The 20,518-nt window shown below is 35.9% G+C and overlaps 5 protein-coding genes across 7 annotated transcripts; 2 read left to right on the top strand and 3 right to left on the bottom strand.

Annotated features, from left to right (window-relative positions):
* Positions 1–509: 509 nt before the first annotated feature.
* Positions 510–6,236, top strand: LOC108813665 (poly [ADP-ribose] polymerase 1). Of its 2 annotated transcripts, none has more exons than XM_018586293.2 (19): positions 510–854; positions 1,417–1,466; positions 1,588–1,792; positions 1,902–2,088; positions 2,207–2,444; positions 2,618–2,813; positions 2,914–3,075; positions 3,150–3,210; positions 3,293–3,356; positions 3,450–3,933; positions 4,018–4,130; positions 4,220–4,296; positions 4,392–4,552; positions 4,651–4,842; positions 4,932–5,040; positions 5,149–5,231; positions 5,323–5,460; positions 5,556–5,738; positions 5,927–6,236. In XM_018586293.2, the coding sequence occupies exons 1-19, from the start codon at positions 711–713 to the stop codon at positions 5,972–5,974; spliced, it is 2,895 nt and encodes a 964-aa protein (XP_018441795.2). In that variant the 5' UTR covers positions 510–710; the 3' UTR covers positions 5,975–6,236. The 2 variants fall into 2 exon arrangements, with proteins under 2 accessions (XP_018441795.2, XP_018441794.2); XM_018586292.2 differs by having other exon boundaries at positions 2,204–2,444.
* Positions 6,237–6,328: 92 nt separating this feature from the next.
* On the bottom strand, positions 6,329–7,070 carry LOC108811070 (LOB domain-containing protein 14-like). Its single transcript, XM_018583130.2, has 2 exons — positions 6,707–7,070; positions 6,329–6,593 (listed from the first exon to the last, which is right to left on the bottom strand). Exons 1-2 carry the CDS (start codon positions 6,983–6,985, stop codon positions 6,330–6,332), a joined length of 543 nt encoding a protein of 180 aa, XP_018438632.1. The 5' UTR covers positions 6,986–7,070; the 3' UTR covers position 6,329.
* A 2,000-nt stretch (positions 7,071–9,070) lies between these two features.
* Positions 9,071–10,731, top strand: LOC108807125 (protein phosphatase 1 regulatory subunit INH3). Of its 2 annotated transcripts, none has more exons than XM_018579377.2 (2): positions 9,071–9,227; positions 10,100–10,731. In XM_018579377.2, the coding sequence occupies exon 2, from the start codon at positions 10,126–10,128 to the stop codon at positions 10,456–10,458; it is 333 nt and encodes a 110-aa protein (XP_018434879.1). In that variant the 5' UTR covers positions 9,071–9,227; positions 10,100–10,125; the 3' UTR covers positions 10,459–10,731. The 2 variants fall into 2 exon arrangements, with proteins under 2 accessions (XP_018434879.1, XP_056843705.1); XM_056987725.1 differs by lacking the exon at positions 9,071–9,227 and adding an exon at positions 9,269–9,293.
* Positions 10,732–11,063: 332 nt separating this feature from the next.
* LOC108810662 (mitogen-activated protein kinase kinase kinase 20-like) lies at positions 11,064–12,397 on the bottom strand. Its single transcript, XM_018582768.2, has one exon. It carries the CDS (start codon positions 12,234–12,236, stop codon positions 11,178–11,180), a length of 1,059 nt encoding a protein of 352 aa, XP_018438270.1. The 5' UTR covers positions 12,237–12,397; the 3' UTR covers positions 11,064–11,177.
* A 961-nt stretch (positions 12,398–13,358) lies between these two features.
* Positions 13,359–14,586, bottom strand: LOC108810311 (mitogen-activated protein kinase kinase kinase 20-like). The gene has a single exon (XM_018582431.2). The coding sequence runs from the start codon at positions 14,420–14,422 to the stop codon at positions 13,448–13,450; it is 975 nt and encodes a 324-aa protein (XP_018437933.2). The 5' UTR covers positions 14,423–14,586; the 3' UTR covers positions 13,359–13,447.
* Between the last annotated feature and the right edge of the window lie 5,932 nt (positions 14,587–20,518).

Here is a 20,518-nt window from a genome sequence, read left to right as displayed (position 1 = left end):
TCTAGGAAAAATGTGAAATAGGTAGGGGAAGAAAATCTCTGAACTACCTTAGGAAAGTAAGTTACAGACACTATATACAAATTTTTTTTGTCAAGATAATACAATTTATTCAAAACCACGGATAAATAATTTTCCAGTTACCATTGTCATCGTATAGCTTTATTTCTCGTATTCGTTATTTTTCCAATATGTAGTAAATATTAATCCTTTTTTATAAAAGAAACTTACATTTTCTTTAGGATCAAGTATTTTTAGATGTTTATAAAAAGTATATATAAAACAAAGGTTCTGTAAATTTAAGAGAAATCACATTTAGGAAAACGGATGGGGTAAAGAATATACTAATTAGAAACCAGTTAAAATAAAAAGAAAAAAGATACTAATTTGATTTCTGAAGAAGTCGAAATAAATAATATTAAATTTAGTAATAAAGATAAAATATTGTTTTAACATAGCATGATCCACTGAAGATACGGCGATAACAACACATCTTTTTAGCCTTTAGGGTTAAAAGCCTCGCCGGTGAAAAAAGGGGAAAACAAACAGTAGAAACACAATCTGCAAAACAAAAAAAAAAAGCGTCACCAAAGAAGCCGTCGTCGTCGTCGTCATCATTCACAACCTTTTTCTTCGCTCGAGAGGCATATGTATAAATAGTCCTCACACACTCTTCCACTGTTAAATCTGTTACCTGAGAGAAGAAAGGAGAAATGGCTAGCCCAGATAAGCCGTGGAGGGCTGAATATGCAAAGTCGTCGAGGTCTTCGTGCAAGTCTTGCAAGTCCCCCATTAACAAGGAGACCTTCCGTCTTGGGAAGCTTGTTCAAGCTACTCAATTCGATGGTGTCATGCCCGTACGATCCCCTCTCTCTCTATATATCTCTTTTCCTTACTTTACTCTTCGGCTCATTTTAGTGTGGTGGATTCTATACCTCTGTTCTAGTTTCTTCTCTCTGTTTCTCAAATGATAAAGTTTACTTCTTTTAGGGTTTTTGTGAGGCAAATTTGGGGGTTTTGTTCTCTCTGGGTCTACTTTTGCATGTTTACTTTCTCAAACTACACTTGTTTAAAAAGCTCCTCTTTGCTGTATGCCTTTTTTGAGTTAATCTTTTACTTACTTGATGTCTGCAAAAAAGATTCGCGCTTTTCTGCATTGACATATTTAGACGACTGCTATCTCTTTCTGTTTAAATGTTCATATAACCATATGTAGAGTGGAGCTTTAGAATATACATTTGATTCTTGTTAGATGTCCTTGTTTTGTGCTGCTAATCATAAGCTCTGTCACTAACTTTAGCTCCTTCTTCCTTCTCTGCTTAACTTCTCAATTCTAACTATATGCTACTTTAGCTCCAGTTACATCAAGTTTTTTCAAGCTAACGTATCCTCTTGTGTCCTTTAATCCTTCTCATGCAGATGTGGCACCACGCTTCTTGTATACTGAAGAAAACGAAGCAGATTAAATCGTATGTTAAACCAATGCTACTTTGTTTAGATATTTAAAGCGTTCAGCTATAAACCCTTTTTGTTTGTCTCTTGGTTTCATTAGAGCTGATGATGTTTCTTTTGTTTCTTTTGAAACTTTAGAGCTGATGATGTTGAAGGCTTAGAATCGCTTCGTTGGGAAGATCAGCAAAAGATAAGAAAATATGTCGAATCTGGAGCAGGGGATAGCACGAGCACTAGCACAGCCAGCAGCGGTGGCAATGCCAAGCTAGAATATGGGATTGAAGTTTCACAAACCTCTCGTGCTGGTTGCAGAAAATGTACCGAGAAAATCTTGAAAGGAGAGGTACACTGTTGTTCCCACTTCATCTCTCATACGATCTCACTGGTTGTAGCATTTTATATAAAACTTTTTCTTTTCATTCTGTTGGTCATTGTGATGTTCGTTTTTCCAGGTTCGTATATTCTCTAAGCCTGAAGGACCGGGTAATAAGGGTTTGATGTGGCACCACGCAAGATGTTTCCTTGAAATGTCTCCATCTACTGAACTGAAAAGTTTGTCTGGGTGGGGAAGCATACCTGACTCCGATCAAGAAGCTCTTCTTCCCTTGGTGAAGAAAGATCCACCAGCAGCCAAAACTGGTAAGAGTCTTAAGGTGTTCGGTAACGAATTGGATTCCTTGTTATAGAAACCTGGTTTGCAGTACTGTTCCTTAGATGTCTTTCTGTTAATTTCTTTTGGCAATAAATTCAAAAGCAGGTACAAAAAGAAGAAAGGATTCTGATGACAATGAGAAGTTGAAACAAGCTAAGACTATGTCTGCAAGCGGTGCTTTACAACCTTGTAGCAAAGACAAGGAAATGGAGGCACAAAGTAAGGAACTGTGGAACCTGAAGGATGACCTGAAAAAACATGTGACAACAGCTGAGCTGCGGGAAATGCTTGAAATAAATGAACAAAGTACAAGAGGATCAGAACTTGATCTGCGCGATAAGTGGTAAGTTACATTGCTAAGCTGTCTGGAGGTAAATTGGTTGGAAAGAACGTTCTGAAACGTCTTTTGTTCTAAAGCTATTACTGTAGTTGAGATATTCTTACAAAGTAGTTTGGATTAGAGAATTCGATGCATAATCATATTCCTGTCCTATCTATCTTCTTGTTTCTTTTTAGTGCTGATGGCATGATGTTTGGTCCACTCGCTCTCTGCCCTGTTTGCTCTGGTCATGTTTCTTTTTCCGGAGGAATTTACCGATGCAATGGTTACATTTCGGAATGGAGCAAATGTTCTCATGCCACTTCTGATCCAAACCGCATCAAAGGGAAGTGGAAAATCCCTGAAGAAACAGAAAATCAGTTCCTTGTGAAGGTAAAATCAGTTGCTTTATAAAGTTGATATTGGTATGGCTTAGATTAGATATGGTGAAAAGGTGACATCAAGTTTATCTTTGTCGTATGATTTCTTGCAGTGGAATAAGTCTCAAAAGAGTGCGAAGCCAAAACGTATTTTGAACCCTATATCACCCGCTGAAACATCCCAAGGTCAAGGTTCTAAAGCTGCAGCTGACTCCTCAAGGAGTGAAAAGCTGGATGATCTTAGAGTTTCAATTTCCGGATCCTCTAAGGAACGCGTATGTCCCTCCTTACATATTTTAGTTCCAGATTATATTTTTGAACTTCGTTGCTTGATAAAATCATTTTGCAGCAAGCATGGAAGAAGAAAATTGAGGAAGCCGGTGCAGAATTTCATGCTAAAGTTAAAAAAGGTACATATTACACCGAGGGTTTAGTTTAGACTATTGTGAACCTCTTTCAGCTTTAGAATATATCTGTTTCATAAATTTGCAGGTACAAGCTGTTTGGTTGTCTGTGGCCAGACAGATATGGAAGATGCTGAAACGAGAAAGGCAAGGTAGGATGGTGCCTTTACTGTGCTGCCATTTTTTTTAACTCATCACAGTATATTACTCACTCTTAGATATTGGTGTTGATATATACGTGGCAGGAGGATGAAAGTGGCAATCGTTAGAGAGGATTATTTGGTTGACTGTTTCAAAAAGCAGAGGAAGCTTCCATTTGACAAGTACAAAATTGAAGACGCTGGTGAGGGCATGGTCACTGTGAAAGTAAAAGGGCGAAGTGCAGTGCATGAAGCGTCTGGCCTCCAAGAGCACTGCCACATCCTTGAAGATGGGAACAGTATCTATAACACAACTCTGAGCATGTCTGATCTTTCCACCGGCATCAATAGTTACTACATACTCCAGATAATCCAAGAAGATAAAGGTTCAGATTGCTACGTGTTCCGTAAATGGGGCAGAGTTGGTAATGAAAAGATTGGAGGTAACAAACTAGAAGAGATGTCAAAGTCTGATGCAGTTCACGAATTCAAACGTCTATTTCTTGAAAAGACTGCAAACACATGGGAATCTTGGGAACAAAAAACGAATTTCCAGAAGCAACCTGGGAAATTTCTTCCACTGGACATTGTGAGTTCTCTTAAGCATCCATATCTTTTGGATCTTCGAGTTCTCTTATTTTCTTAACTCTATATTCTGTATTTGTTGTTTCAGGATTATGGAGTAAACAAGCAAGTAGCAAAAAAAGAGCCAGTTCAGACCATTAGCAAACTTGCTACTCCATTAGTAGAACTGATGAAGATTCTTTTTGATGTGGAAACATACCGGTTAGAAACTTCTTCCCCCATTCTATCCTCTCCACTCCACTCGACTGTCTGTTAACAGTTTGAAGTACTAAAGTCATTTCTTCTTACAGAACTGCTATGATGGAGTTCGAGATAAACATGTCCGAGATGCCACTTGGGAAACTTAGCAAACATAATATACAGAAGGGTAACTCCTACTTGTCTAGTTTTACTTTTGTTCTACTATAAATATTAGTTCTTATATAAAAGTTATGCTTTTTTTTCTCGTTCGTTCTTCTGCAGGTTTTGAGGCATTGACAGAGATACAGAAGCTGTTGACTGAAAGCGACCCCCAGCCTTCTATCAAAGAAAACTTGCTTGTTGATGCTAGCAATAGATTTTTTACGATGATCCCTTCAGTTCATCCTCATATTATCCGAGATGAAGATGACTTTAAGTCGAAGGTACTTGCCGTGGCACTATAAACCACAGTGTTGTTTTATTATTCTTGCTTATTTTTCCGCGTTATATAAAAAGAAAATACTGCATGTGTGTGTGGCAGGTGAAAATGCTCGAGGCGCTGCAGGATATCGAAATAGCTTCAAGATTAGTTGGCTTTGATGCTGACAGCACTGAATCTCTGGATGATAAATATACGAAATTGCATTGCGATATTTCACCACTTTCTCATGATAGTGAGGATTATCGGTTGATTGAGAAGTATCTTAACACAACTCATGCCCCAACACATACGGTGAGTTCATTATGTTTTTCATGTTTGGCCTATCGTAGTTTAATAGTCATTATTCTTATAGTGCAACTTCTGTTTTCTGGATTTGTCAGGAGTGGAGCCTTGAACTGGAGGAAGTTTTTGCCCTCGAAAGAGAAGGAGAGTTTGATAAATATGCTCCTCACAGGGAAAAACTTGGCAATAAGATGCTCCTATGGCATGGTAATCCTCAGCCACAATTAGACGATTTTTTAAAGCAGATTGGTTGATTCCATAATTATGTTTCGTTGATCAAATCCCTTAGCTTAACCAAAATAACTCTGCTTTCAGGTTCTCGCTTGACGAATTTTGTTGGAATTCTGAACCAAGGACTGAGAATTGCGCCTCCAGAAGCTCCTGCTACTGGGTACATGGTTAGTACTCTCTCATAAACTTACGGATGGCTCTGTGCAATCTAGTGACCTTGTTGGAGAATCTTAACTTCCTTCAAATCTCGTGTTTCAGTTTGGCAAGGGGATTTACTTTGCTGACCTTGTTAGTAAAAGTGCCCAGTACTGCTACACATCTAAGGAAAACCCGGTGGGTCTAATGCTTCTTAGTGAAGTTGCATTGGGAGAAATACATGAGCTAACAAAAGCCAAGGTGAGCCCTACTTTCTGTTTGTTCCTTATCTTGAGAGAGACTATAGCGCAGAACTTATGGTGACTGTTCTTTTATGTCTTCAAAACTCTTTTTAGTACATGGATAAACCTCCGAGGGGGAAACACTCGACCAAAGGGCTTGGCAAGAAAGTGCCTCAGGATTCAGAGTTTGCCAAGTGGAGAGATGATGTGACAGTTCCCTGTGGAAAACCTGTTCCATCGAAGGCCAAGGCTTCTGAGCTTATGTACAACGAGTATATCGTCTACAATACAGCCCAGGTAACTTCAATCTTCCTCTTGCACCTTTTTACAATAGGATATTCGGAAAACACTACCCTTTTCATGGTTGTTCTTGCTGTCTGAATGGAGTAGTTTGTAATGAGAAATAAACCATAAACTGTTACTGGTTCGTATATACTTTATGGTGTGTGTACATGGCTGACGAAGATTGTTTCGTTCTTGGGCAGGTGAAGTTGCAGTTCTTGTTGAAAGTACGGTTCAAGCACAAGAGATGAGCTCGAAACAAACAGGAAGACCATCCTTTTGTTAACTACTGTCTTTTAGGAGATCAAAAACCAACATGAAGACAAAATTTTGTAACTAAATCGGATTGTCTCTCTGGCTTTGTAGTTGTGTCTGGTTGGAAAACATCCATTACATTTTGTTAAGATCTTTCTCAGTAACCACTCTTTTCTTTCACTTGTTTAGAACTAATGTTGTTTCTATGAAGAATCTTTGAAGAAACGGTTATATCCAAAGAGAAAAATGGTTGGTGGATTTGATTTTTGAGATGCAGAAACATCAAGTCGATGGTAACAAAGTTTCTAGAAGCACATAAGTTTCAATCTCACGCAAACTAGTCACTTGTACTCAAACAGACCATGGAAACATGGCCTCCGGGTAGTAAAGAGATTCACTTGAGCTGCAAAAGGACTCATTGCGTTCCATGGACGTTGATGCAACATCACTCATCTGGTTAAGGTTGGAGTCCGAGACTACTTGGTGAAACCAACTGTGAAGATTCTGGGGCATATCTTCACCTAGAACCTTCCCTTGTTCCATACAATCCTCTTGAGGGAACTTTCTAGAAGCTTCTTCTCTAAGAAGTACCACTTGTGCTTGTAGACTAACAACCTTAACAATACACAAGGAAGTCAAGCAACTTTGTAAGCACACTAGACATGATGAAAATAGAAAACAGGTTTACTTATACACACTAAAATGATTTGGAACCAAATAAAAAGAACCTGTTGCTGGAGGGAGAAGATTTGTGAGACGCAGCCGTAAATAGGATCATGGAGACGAGACTGAGCTTCGTAAGAAATGGTTCGTACGGCTTCACAACGGTCATGAACAGGGAGGTTAGAAATGAGCTTAGAGAAGTTGCTAGCTCCAAAGACTTTGTGAATGGCTGCAAAATTTGAAGATCCTTCTTCGTAGCAAAAGTATGGTGCAAATACACAACCTTCTACACATTTCCTACGCAAGAACTTGCATCCTCCACACGGTGAACCTAAGCCTCCCATTCTCAAAATGTTATTTATAATCTATATAGTTAACCAAATATTATCTTGGAGGAAGAATGATACTATTAATGACGATTATATATAGTGTATGACATTGTTTATGCAGAGGGGTAAGAGAAAAGGAACAATGTGGGATTTGTTATATTTAAAAACTTTTTCTGTGTGTGAAAATGTATATGTAACTCAATTTGTTAGTTTACATGTGTGTCTCTCTAATGGCGTACAAAAGTGCAGCTTTATTTTTTCTTCCTCAAGTTTATATACATTGTAAATATATCCTTTTCAGTATAAGTCGATATAAAATGTTATTGTGTTTAATCTTTTGAGGAGGGGAATTTAGGAAAATATTTGAGAGAACCATATTAATATTGAGATCCGATTGACTGAGAGATTTGGTTAACGTATAGGACAAAACAATGAGTAAACATGAACGAAACCCATTTTGCTTTTTGTTTTGATTACTATACTTATGTTGTTAATTATTGTTTCTTTATTCATCATGTACTTAATTATTGATTTAGAGGTTACTTTTGATGTTCGTTTACTTTATTTTCTCTGCCAATTGAAAGTGAATGATTCAAGTTAATGAACATGGAAGTGAATATTATGCATAACTTATAAGAATATCTGGATATGGCTATTTTAATATATAAGAATTAACATACCAACACATATATAGGGTTTTCTAACCTGCATAAAAACAAAGGTTGAGTATTGGTCTATGAAATTATTCTAAACTAGATTTTAAACATTTGCTATGCTCTAAGTTTTGATTAAACTTTACAGGCTAGAAAAATAGACCCATGATGATCCAGCCCACATAACAATCATGAATCATGATTATCAAGAAAATTATTCCGAAATAATTGATGAAGTACAAAAGGTAAATTATTCAAAAGTAATGAACAACTGATAGTGGGTTTATCACTTAGTGTTGGTTTAGTGAAAGATTAAATATAATCAGAAAAGGATTGTGGAGATCAGCACAAGAAACAAAACATAAATAAATCAAGAACTAATACGGCGGTACGTGGGATTGTCTATCTTTACAGAGATAATTCTGTCTGCAGGTGTTATCGTGTGTGACTTATTTTAATATGATTAGTTTACATTATAATTACAAGTTACATACTTCTATATATTTTCTATATAGAGAAAATTTAATATAAATAGAAATAACATTTTTATATTTAGATTTAAAGGAAATATATCATTTGTATATTTTCAAAATGTAAAACTTACATAATTTTTTTTTTTGGAGAGAAATATCCTTAAAACTTCAAATTTGAATTTTTACTAACTTACCAATTCATCTAGCCTTAGTAAGACGCCAATGTCGATCTCTCCATAACTGATCCATGAAACTATATTGCAGCCTTACGGGTGAAAGAGCCAAAGAGGTAGTTGGATTTGTGTACAAACCTTAATAACCGGAAAGATGGTTATTATGATAGGACACAAGCGTTCATTAATTATTGCTTACTGGACGAAAATGAATGATCTTGTAGAAATGTATACAATCAATCGATACAAGTTGTGTTTACTATGCTTATCTAATTCTGAGAAACAACTCCAGTAAATATATATATGCTTTAAAATCTCATTTCTTATGGAAGTTGCCTAAAACAAGGACAGTAGTTAACATCCACAATAAGTAAATCTGTGAGTGTTAATTGTCTGTTATATATTCTGAATTTCTGATACAAGAAGACTCGTTTGTTTGTTTGTTCGGTACTATTTAGCATTCATCTGATATTAGTTTCTTCATAATTCTTTTTTTTTCTTTTGAAAATTTGATACTGGTTTTGTCGGAGGACAACGAGAAGTACTTTTTTTTTACTTTTCTGACTTTTCGTTCTAACCAAACTTGAATTGCAATGTTAATGTATACAGACAAGTCATTTGCAAGATGCTAACTAAACGAATCAATTAATCACAGGGCATTGAAGATTCAGAGGCCAAGGAGTCCTTGCCAAGGGCATAGCTCAAACTTTATTATTATACACAAACCAAGAACTTGTTGGGTTAGTCGGTTAGATACCAAACCCATAATATTTGAAAACAAACAGCGAAATTTAAAAACATTATGATTTTATAGGGGGGTGTTGGGCTAAATAAAGAAAAGTTTTTTGCCGAGTTTCTCGATCCATCAACATTCTTTCGAACAGCAACCGCCTCTCTCTCTCTGTCTCTATTCATCCTTGTTCATTGGAACATCCGAGACGACTTCTTCATCTTCAAGGTTTGTTTTCATTTTCTTCTCTGAATCTTTCAATCAGGTGAATCCTTCCGGTTTGCCAGAGTTAAGGTCTGCTATTGTCTCGGGCTGTTCAAGCTATAGGATCGTAGAGATTAGCCTCAGATTAACCTATCTATCTTCTACCTACCGAATTGAGTTTTGCTATGTGATTGATGCTCGATCTAGAATTAGATTTGTGTGTTTCATAGTCTCCCTCAGACAAATTCTAGTAAAAATTTAAAAGTAATTAAGGTAGTTCAGATCTTTGAAGGGAATCAATTTTGGTGTGGGGTTGGTTTAGAAATATGATTATATATATTTTGGTTTTAGCTGAGATTCTCGAGAGAGAGAGACAGAGACAGAGAAGCCAATTTAGAAGACCAATCTTAACATATATGTTTCCAAGTAATAAAAAGACCAATCTTAACATTTCGCTTACCTCATCTTCGACCATTTGAGCGAGGATTAGATTTTTTTTTTTTTCCTGTCCATCATCTAAGCTTCATGTGTCCTCATTTTTCCCTGAAACTATTTGCTTCTTTTGTTGTCTGTGAATTGTGATGGCCTTCACAAGTTTTCGGCTTGGTCTGTTTGGGACTTCTCGTAAATCAGTACAACCCCTTGTGTTTATTTTTCCTCTGTTAAACTGTAATCTGTGTTCTTTTAGCTCTTTGCAAGTTGCAACACATCACCATTTCATTTGATAAGCAACTGTTAGCATTTTATTTAGGTTTAAGCATGTTATTGTCGCCACCTTTCAGAACTAGCCTTTTATGTTCTTGGTCCTGTGGCTTTACTGAATCTTGAACAAAGAACACAAGTCTTTATACTAGCTAAGAGTTTATCTTTTATTTTTTTGGGGTCTCTCGACGCAGGTATCGGAAGCTAATATTTTTGAGCCATGAGCACAGTGACCAGGCCTTCTTCTTCAGCGACAACCTCTGTCATCTTAGAAACCCCTGTTTCTCAGTCACAGCCTACAGAAAGACTAGTGCTTCGGCTGAACAGGAAGAAGAAGAAAGTCTCCTGGAAAGACGGCACAGTTGATAACGAGTTCATGCAGAAGAAGAGTTCCAAGAAATGTTGCATCTTTCACAAACAGAAGCCCTTTGATGAGGATGACAGCGAAGAAGATGATGATGATAACCACCACGATCATGATCATGATCATGACCATGAACACTGCGAATCTGGTGAGGCCTCTTCTTCTAACGGTTCCAAAGCAGCTAATTAATCAATTGAGAGTTTTTTTCACATCATAATATAGAGATATTTGAAGCTTTATAATATGTCATGGAAGAACACTTATTCGTCTGAGGTTTTGGGTTCTCATGATTTTCTCTTCTTCTACTTGACACAGCAACACTGGTTGGGCTTTATTAGTATATGTACATGTAATTTGCATATTGCACTGTAATGATATTATTCATTGCAATGCTGATTTAAACTACTTAAATCTGTAAAGACAATTATGTGAGAGCATCTTTTCAATTATGATCGTTTAATACTTATTAGACCAGCTCCTACGTTGGAAATGAGTCTTGATGCATAATGTTATTGTCATTTTATACATTGGTTATGTACTTAAACCAGTTGTGTAGAGGGTTCTTATAAACCAACCAAAACAAAGTGGTCTTTTGATACTGTTGGTGATTAGATACTACAAAGCTTTATGAATGATTAACCGGGCCATATGTTTGAACCTTTAACAACTCTATGTTTGAACCTTTCTTTTAATGTCAGAGAAACTATAACACTTACAAGTTAGAATCAGTATGGGTTACTGGACTAGTAAACAACTGTGGTCTTTTCTTGGGAAATTCACTTTAAAACTGGACATAAAAAAAGTGGAATTATACTGATTATCAATTTAACTTTCATACAAATAGAGATTGCAAATAAAAGAATCAACATTTGTTACAGTGGTAACTACTAAAGCTTTTCCAGTAAACTCTACTGAACGGGAACAAAAGTGGAAACTGGAGGAAGAATCTTCAGCTTTAGAGGTTTATTAGATACTCTCTTAAACAGTGGGAGCTTCGATGAAACAATCTTCAATCTCAGTGCCTTCTTTGTAGTAGTAACACTATCTGCCAATTCAGCCTGAGGTTTCATGATGGTCTCATCAACAGTCTTCTTATCATCTCCGGCCAGAAACGGATGCAACAACAACTCCGAAGCGGTTCCTCTATCTTCAGGTGTCAACGCAAAACACTTGTCCAGAAACTGCCTTGCATCAGACGGCACAGTGTCTGGAATCTCAGGCACCTTCTTGTCCTCGACCAAAACATCCTCAAGATCGTAAAGACTCCTAAACTCTGACCACGGCCGCTTACCGGTGAACATCTCGAGAACAACGCAACCCAAGGACCACAGATCTAGGGCTTTCCCGACGGTACCGTGTTCGACAGACTCGGGAGACATGTACATAGGAGTCCCCACAAAGGGAGAATGGTAACTCCAGTTATCAGATACTTCCTCCCCTTCCTTCAACGCCAATCCAAAATCCGCAATCTTTAGGTCGTAAACGTAAGTCCACGTTTGCTGATCGTAAACCGGGAAAAGAAGGAGATTATCCGGTTTAAGATCGCAGTGGACGTAACCGAGACTATGAACCGAGACCAAACCTTCAAGTATCATCCGAGTGAAGTCTCTGACGGTCGAATCGTTCAACCGTTTGTTAGCGCGGATGAAAGTGGAAAGATTACCTGCGGAGGCGTACTCCATAGGCATCTCGTAGACTCTGCTTCCGAGAGAGTTGTCGAATCCTTCGTGGAGAGAAGGGCTGAACACTCGGACGATCCGTGGAGATCCTTTGAGCTGGGAGAGAACTCGAAACTCTCTCTCGATGGTCCGACGGTCGGAGGAGACCTTGGCGGCGGTGAAGGAGGTTGAGCCGTCGGGTTTCGTGTGGCGGTAGAGATCGACGGAGCCGTATGAGCCTTTGCCTAGGAACTTGACGAATTTCATGAATGGTTTGTCGCAGCAACGTTGCACCCTTTTGATCGCCATTGCTTTTACAAACCCTAGAAAAAAGTGGAGCTAGATCTCGAGAGAGATTAGTAAGGGAAGAAAAACGCGTAAGCGAAAGAAGAAACCCTAGTTTCGAACAGAAAGCAAAGAGAAGAGAAGAAGAGAGCGTAACACGAATAGGTGATCTTACACTCTTGTGTCGTGTATATATAGAGGAAGCGACTCTCTCACTAATATTTTCCTTTTCTGAATGTATCGGAAAAAAGGAAATTAGTTTGTTATAGCTAATGACTATTTTACCCTCCATTGGGGATTTTAGCGCTTGTGGAGATCTACTAATTGACGATTATATCCTAACAATTAGATTCTCATCATGAGACTCGATTCTTATTGGACGTCTTCTGCTTCTTTTTTCTTTTCTTGAAATATAGGCTTTTTTTATCTTTTTAATTTTCTTTTCACGTATATTTTGTCAAAAAGTATTATTAGGAAGATAATTAACAAATCTAGATTTGCCATTAGGTATCATGCTCTAATAGCTTAACAGAGCTTATGTAACAATGTCAGAATTATAGAGTAGTGTTACTTTTGTTGATTCTAGTGGGAATGCACTCTCCAACACCACGAGTAAGAGCAACATTATCAACATGTCCTTCTTGCTCGTCCTTCACATTTACCAAGGAGGACCAAAGAGGACCAAGGCAAAAAGTTCTTAAAAAGGAACGTCCCTGTGCTTGTCCTTCTTCTTCCTTCTTCTTTTTCATGTTTGGTTTGCTTTTTTTTTATTTTAAGGACTATCAATAGGACTTTGATAATGATGCCCTAAGGGATGTTACAAACAGGGGAAGCTAATTAATTAGCTGTAATTAAGTTCAGAAATTAGGATGACAAATCAAGTAAACTAAGTGCGTCGAAGAGCAGAGAAAAAAAGAAGGCCGGAGGTATTATATATCACTAAAATGAGTTTAATCAGGATCATGTTCTTGGCATAAACAAGACCTGAAGAGCAACATATATAATATTATCAAGTTGTTCGCATAAATTCAGTAAAGAACTCAGCAACACAGTTTCTCAATGTGATTTCCATATAACGATATCATAACACATGAACAAACAAGTCAACAATACCATCATATATTCAGTGATATACCAAAAATCTTTTACATTATTCTACTAAGCAAAAATTAAATCTGAGCTAAGCAATAATGATATGGTCTTTCCTACGCACTGAATCTGTCACTTCGACGAGTCTATACACAAATAGACCTCAATTCCGAAAGCCTCTCTCTAAGTTTCTCTAACTCCACAGTGATTGTCCTCGTATTACCACTACCAGTCTTGGTATTTTTTGGAGACGACTCTGTGATCTTACTATCATCTCCACTACGCAAGAAGATGTGACTCAACAGAGTGGATGCGTCTTTCCTATCGTCTGCCTCCGGCGAGAAGCACGTCATCAGAAAGAGTTTTGCCTCAAAAGGAAGATCTCTTGGAATCAACGGCTCGTGGCAGTTCTTGAGATCCTTCAGTTTGTAGTCTGTATGCCACCAAGGTCTTTTCCCCGTGTACATCTCTAGTACAGTACATCCCAAAGACCACAAGTCAAGGCCTTTCCCTGTCTCGCCGTGAGAAACCGACTCCGGAGACATGTAGATGGCTGTTCCGGCAAAGGGACGATGAGGTTGCCACCAGCTAGTGTCTCCATCTCTTCTCGTCAACCCGAAATCCGAAATCTTCAACTCGTGAGACGTTATCCACGCACCGTTCTTGTTGAGGCAGCAACTCGGGAAGACGAGGATGTTTGCTGGTTTGAGGTCGCAGTGAACGTACCCGCGACCGTGGATGTCGGCTAACCCTTCTAGAAGCATACGAGTAAAATCTCTGACCAAAACATCAGGCAGCTTCTTGTCTTCGAATAGGTTAGCGAAACTCCTCAAGCTTCCTCCAGGTGCGTACTCCATGTGAATCTTGTACTGCAAGCGACCTTCTTCGTTAAGTCTCTCTTGCACTTTGGTCCCGTAGCACTGGACGATTCTCGGACATCCTTTGAGTTCAGACATGATTTGAAACTCCCTGTAGAGAGATTCGGAGTGTTCATGGTCGGAGGTTTTTGCGGCGGCGTAAAGGGTCTTGCCGTCGGGTCGTCCTTTGTACCTGTAGAGACTCACCGAACCGAAAGAGCCTTTTCCGAGAAACTTCTCGAAGTACAACTCTGGCCCTGCCATTGCAATTGAACGATCGATTCCTCTGAGAGCTTAGGGAAAATCTGAGAACTCAGCAATAATTTGGTGAAAGATCGATTCTTTGAAGCGAGAAAAAAAAAAGCCTTTGTGAAAGTAAAATTTGAGAACTGGTGATAGCTTTGGTGAAGTCTCGACAAATATAAATAAGCTTTGATAGCTTTGGTAACGCGTATATGTCATAAGATCAGTAAGTAACTGAATGTCTTTGGTCCCAAGTTTCTTCGTTTATTTTCCTTTTTTTTAATTTACACAAAAACAAATAAAGATTCCCTTTTTTCTGGGAATAAAAAAGTTAATATCCGGAAGAAAATAACAGAAAAGGTACCCTTGTGTTTCTTTTTTGGTAAGAGTAAATTAATGAAATAAAATAAAGTACTGTTTATTAGTATTAATGCTTCGCAACTCTATTTTCCTCAAATAAACTGCACAATCATTTTTGAGTAATTTGTTTAAAATAACAATACATATAATTAACTGTAAGCGTGTAGAATCTGAAAAGAAAATCTAAACTAATCTGCTGATCAGTCTCCAATTCTTTTTGCTTCTAAAAAATGGGACTTTAACTTGAGATGCCCCTTTGACTCTTAGAAAATTATAAATTCTCCCAACAATAAAATATAATTTCTTTTTCATTTATTTTTAAATACAAAACAGCGTTAAAGACATCTACAACCTTAATGAAATCAGATAATTACATAACCCGACCACAGAAACCCGACCACCCAAATCCATACGGGTACAACCCGGTTCCCAAACCTAAACGCTGCGTTTTAGACTCATTTCTCAGGTTTCGTGCCTCTCTCTGTCTCTCCTGTTCTCGGCTTGCGACATGTTTGATTTGGAAACACTTCGCTCAAAATCATAAGCTAGGGTCCATCAAAAAGTTGTCAGATTCGGTTTCGCCGGTGATTAAATCCTCTTTCCCCAGAGTACCATCGATTTCGCCGGTGAGAAGGGCTTTGATTTCTCTGTTTAGATCTTGATTCTGTATATGTCAAGAGATCAATGCCTCCAAGTGTTTTGTTATGACGTTGATTGAGAACTACCAGAATCAAGATGACATTGATAGGTTTTTTGATGTTCTTCAGAACCTCTGTAGGTTTGTAAGTACTTTTAAAATGCTCCCTTTTTAGCATTTTGAGTTTTTCTTGGCCATTTGATCTATTTCTGGCATGAATGATGATTAAACGTTACGACTTTAACTTTTTTCTCAGGTGGATAACAGTGGTGGTGGAAGACTGGAATGAGCAGTGGTAGAGGAGAGAGTGGTGGCAGAGGAAGAGATAGTGGTACCGTGGTTGTTTTGGTGGTGATATAAGGAAGCTGGTAAATAATTGGACTTTATTTTATAACAGGATCAATGAGCAGGTGCAGTTTGGATTATATACATGTATGTTTACACAATGGATGATAGGGTTTGGACGAGAATGAAGTGTTAAGCTATGTTTATGGAGTTTAATGTCTGAGAGCTACTGCTGCTTTATTTTGTTCAATGAGCATTGAGCAGCTGCTTTATTTTGTTTAATGTTGTGTATATGTCTTTTTGTATTAATAATCCAGTTCAATGTTAACTATGTTTATGGAGATTAATGTCTGAGAGTGTTAAGCTTTTAACTGAAAAAATGTATAGAGATAGTTCCTTCTCTCTAGTTATCATAATACATTGGTACATTTCATATTCCTTCTTTTGAATCTGCGGTTTAAACTGTTTTTACTCTTTTATTTTTCTCAACTGTTTTTACTCTCTCTATGCACTTGTACTTTTTTACTTTTTATGCACAAATCAGTTTTTCGAATATGAAAAGATAATATTTCCAAATATTTTCTTCGAGATAGTTGAAATTTAAATGTTTAAAATTTGTATATGTTGCAAAAGACAGGTTAGAATAATTAAATTTATTAAGTTTATTATGTCCGAAAAAATTATTAAGTATATCTTCTACAAACACATTTTGTCAGTAAATATTAACTATTAAGTTGTGGTAATATATCACATTACACCTTCTATCACTAAAAAATATTCGTGTGAAACGTGTAACCATTATATACATAAATTCAATATTCTAATTACACTTAGTAATTTTTGATAATCTTCAAGATAGTAGTAATACTATCTTATGCATAGTAATATTTTGACAAATTTTAAGTTTTATTAGTAAAACCATGTCTAAATAAAATATTTTGTAGTAAAACCGATGATTTTATACAATAAATTTCATTAAGGATTTACATAAACAGTTTACCAGAAATAAGTATTTTTATAGATTCTTCTTAATATAGCTTTACCATTCACATAACAATCATGAAAGTTAAGGAAACATTTTGGAAAATGATAAATATTCCTAAAACTTTAGAGAATAATCATCTAAATAGTTTTAGTAGTCTTATTTACTATAAAGATCATCTACTAATAGATAATATATGAGTTCTATATACTAAATATACGTACTACTTGCAATATATAGGAATTTTGGATTACACATAATAAAACCCAGTAATTCTAGTATGCCATGTTACAATTAATAAACCCAATAATTCTAGTAATCTGAGTTATACACAATAAAACCAGTAATTCTAGTAGTCCAAATTACACACAATGAAAACATAATAAATTTTCACGTTCAAATAGTTTGAACCACTTCCACATTCAATCCAAGATCCCATACCTCTCCTGCCCCCATTTTTACAATGATGACATCATTCATTTCTCTACTAATACTAATTCACTACAATACTACTACAAAATTGGTAAAGTCCATAGATTTCGAATGTTTTGAAACCAATACCCTTAATGAAATCACCTACTATATATATTCTCCGTGCAAAACTATAAATTTCTTTAGTTAACAAAGTAAGACATCAATAATAAAATAAACAATACAAAACGTAAACTACAAAATCTTTAAATTTATATGTTAACAATATATTTATTATTTTATAATATCTATAATTTTTAATCCAATCATAAATATAAATATCAAAATAAGAAGATAAAGTATTTTTATCACAAGTTTAAATTGGAAGATTTAAACCAAAAAAAAATATTTACTCTTTTAATGATAATTTATTTTTGAAATATTATTTAAGTAATTTGCTTTAATATTTTAATATTGATAAAATTAATATTAAAATACAATCATAAATTGTAAAAACAGAATATACATAATGAGATAGTTTTGCCTTACTAAACTAGTTCTTTTAGTACTCAAAATTATCCTTCCACTACCTAATTAATTTTTAGGACTAATTTGTTTTGGATTTTATATTACCCATGATATATTATTCATCTAAATGAAATTACACACAAAAAAAATCATCAAAAACGGACATAAATTATACTTTAAACCCATAAACACAGTTTTTAAAATCCTTTTTAATCTTCTAAAATTTGCATCGAATCTTATTTTTTACTCTTGCCGAGATATATCCATCTTTTTAATAGTATTCCAGTAAAAAAATTATCTGAAAAATATAAAATATATCCGAAATCCATAAATACAGTTTTCAAAATCGTTTTTAATTTCTCTAAATTTTCATCAATTTTTACCTTTTTAATGTTACCTATGATGTAAACAATATTTAAATGCTATTCGAGAAAAAAAATCATCGAAAACAGACAAGAATTGTTTTTTTTCAGGCTTCAAAATCATCAATGGAGAATGATGAAGATGAGCTTCCACGATGGTAGAGAAAAGAGGAAGAAAGAAGTGTGAGACAGCTTGGATATGATTGGTTAAGATTAATTATGTGGGCCATCTTTGTTTTGTGGATGTAGTTGATTTATTTAATTGAAAAAATAAATGAGTTAATGAAGTGGAAGAAATATATTAAAGAAATAAAAGGCTAATTTAGTATTTGTATTGGTAATGGGATCCACAAAGGGATAGTAAGCAAAGAAAGAGGATAAAGAGAATGGTTTTTTTCTGAGAAGGGCAAATGGAGTTAATCTCCTTCTAAATGTAATCAAACACAACAGAGAACACCTAGCTGGTCTGAATAACAATGAAAGTTTGCTAATTATGTGAAAATATAAAATCAAAACAGTTTGACATTATAAAGTAAAGAAAATATGTTTATAAAGGCAATAAACAAAACAAAAACATGATCTGCTCTCGCTCCCACCATCAAATGGATTCAAACACATGACTGAGATTTGTACTTCATAACATCAAATCTTATTTCAAAATCATTCATAAAATATGATTGAACATTAAGAAAGTAGGTCTGCATGAGTAAAAGACAGATAACAAAAATCCAAGACGATCAAAAGAATGCAACTATGTCCACCTTTTTTGAAATGATCAAGACCGGTTTCCAGCAACCCCGAGAACCTTCATTGCGTACCAAAAACACATTTATTTGGCTGACCGAGCAATCTCTGTCACATTTGTACTTCGGTTTCCATGTTTCAACTTAATTATGATATTGAAACATGGACGAGAAATGTCGCCGGCCAGGGGAGCACACCAAAAAAACACAATTCTTGTTCGTAAGATACCAGTGGCTAGCTAATTCGAGGTATCATCTCTTTATAACCGAAAATATAGGTATTTCAATAAAAAGGAAAAAAATGGTGGTCTAGCTCACAACGAACCAGCAGGCCATATTGGTTCTGGACGGCGCCGAGCCGTTATCCGTCCACTGCTGAGAGTGAGAGGTAGTCGCTGCTCTGTGAAACCAGCCTGACGCATTACCTTCCATCTTTAGCACACGCCTAATTCAAGCCTTCGCTCAAACCAGACATATAACTCTCAGCTTGGACTGGGCAGCTCAGAAACATGCCACACCAGAACCAGTCCGTGGAACAGGGTCAGTGTCCCACCATCTTGTTGTCCCCACATGGGTCACAAGCTCTTGTTACTTAGCTCGACGTTTGATAGATGTTTCTATGTTCTATATAAAGAAGCACACTATCAGAAAAAATAACGATGTGGGAAGAAATATTTAAAACTTATGAACTCAAAGAGTCTTTTGATGTGGGCTAAATTCTTTTTATTTAATGCTTGAAAATAAAACAAAGTCCAATAGTGTTCAGAAACAATTTTTTTACATTTTAACCACAAAAATAAAATTTCCACACTGTAAATGCAAAAGGATTTCTCATCCAACTTCTAAGTCAACAAAATAAAAATTTGTCTGAATGGATTTCCGCAGAAACAAATCCTAACTAACATCTGAAGAAACAATAAACATGGTTTCCGAACCCCAGAAGAAAGAAAAGAGACTGAGATAGTGGAACTATTCGGGAGAACAAAGAAGAAGAAAGTTGAAGCATCAAAATAAATGATGATGATGATGGGAATGAACATTGCTTTAGTCTGGGATGCAGCTACATGGAGATGATACTTAGGAACCATTCTGGAGAATAAAGAGCTGGTAACTTAACTTATGGGATGCAGCTACATGGAGATGATGATGTGGAAAGATATGATCACAGTTCCAATCATCTTGATTCAGTAAACAGAGATCATAAATCATAATGCAACACCCTTTACCATGCCAACGTCAAGCTTCAGACAAATATTGATGAAGCATCAAAATAAATGATGATGATGGGAATGAAATTGCTTTAGTCTTTGATACAGCCAACGAATCTCCAAATATTTATTTCATTCAGAATCCTAGTGCTTTCTATATTGGAACCAAATACTCTCATGCATTTTGCATTTTTATTTTAATTTTTAATTTTGAGACATTCCATCAAATCTTTGCTAGAATGCTCGTAGAAGTGCTCGTATGATTTGTATCATCTATCTTATTAAAACAGAAACATTACGTTGGACCTAACATTTATTTTGTAAGTTTTTAAATTAAATACACATTTAAACTTTATAGTTAAACCTACATTAAATCACTAATGTTCCTTTCTTTATACTACTATCCATGTTTCCAAACAATATACTTATTTCTTTATACTACTATCAATGTTTCCAAACAATATATTTTTATACTACTATCAATGTTTCCAAACAATACAATAATTAATCTTAGTTATTTTATATATATCATTTTCTCTTTAAAATTTTGTAGAAACGTTATAATTTCATAAATTGCAAAATAATAAACTTTAAAATTTGG

Source organism: Raphanus sativus, chromosome 6 (assembly GCF_000801105.2).
Source record: "Raphanus sativus cultivar WK10039 chromosome 6, ASM80110v3, whole genome shotgun sequence".
NCBI classification, from domain to species: Eukaryota; Viridiplantae; Streptophyta; class Magnoliopsida; order Brassicales; family Brassicaceae; genus Raphanus; species Raphanus sativus.
The sequence above is the reverse complement of the archived record's forward strand: the minus strand, read 5'-3'. Positions and strand labels throughout refer to the sequence as shown.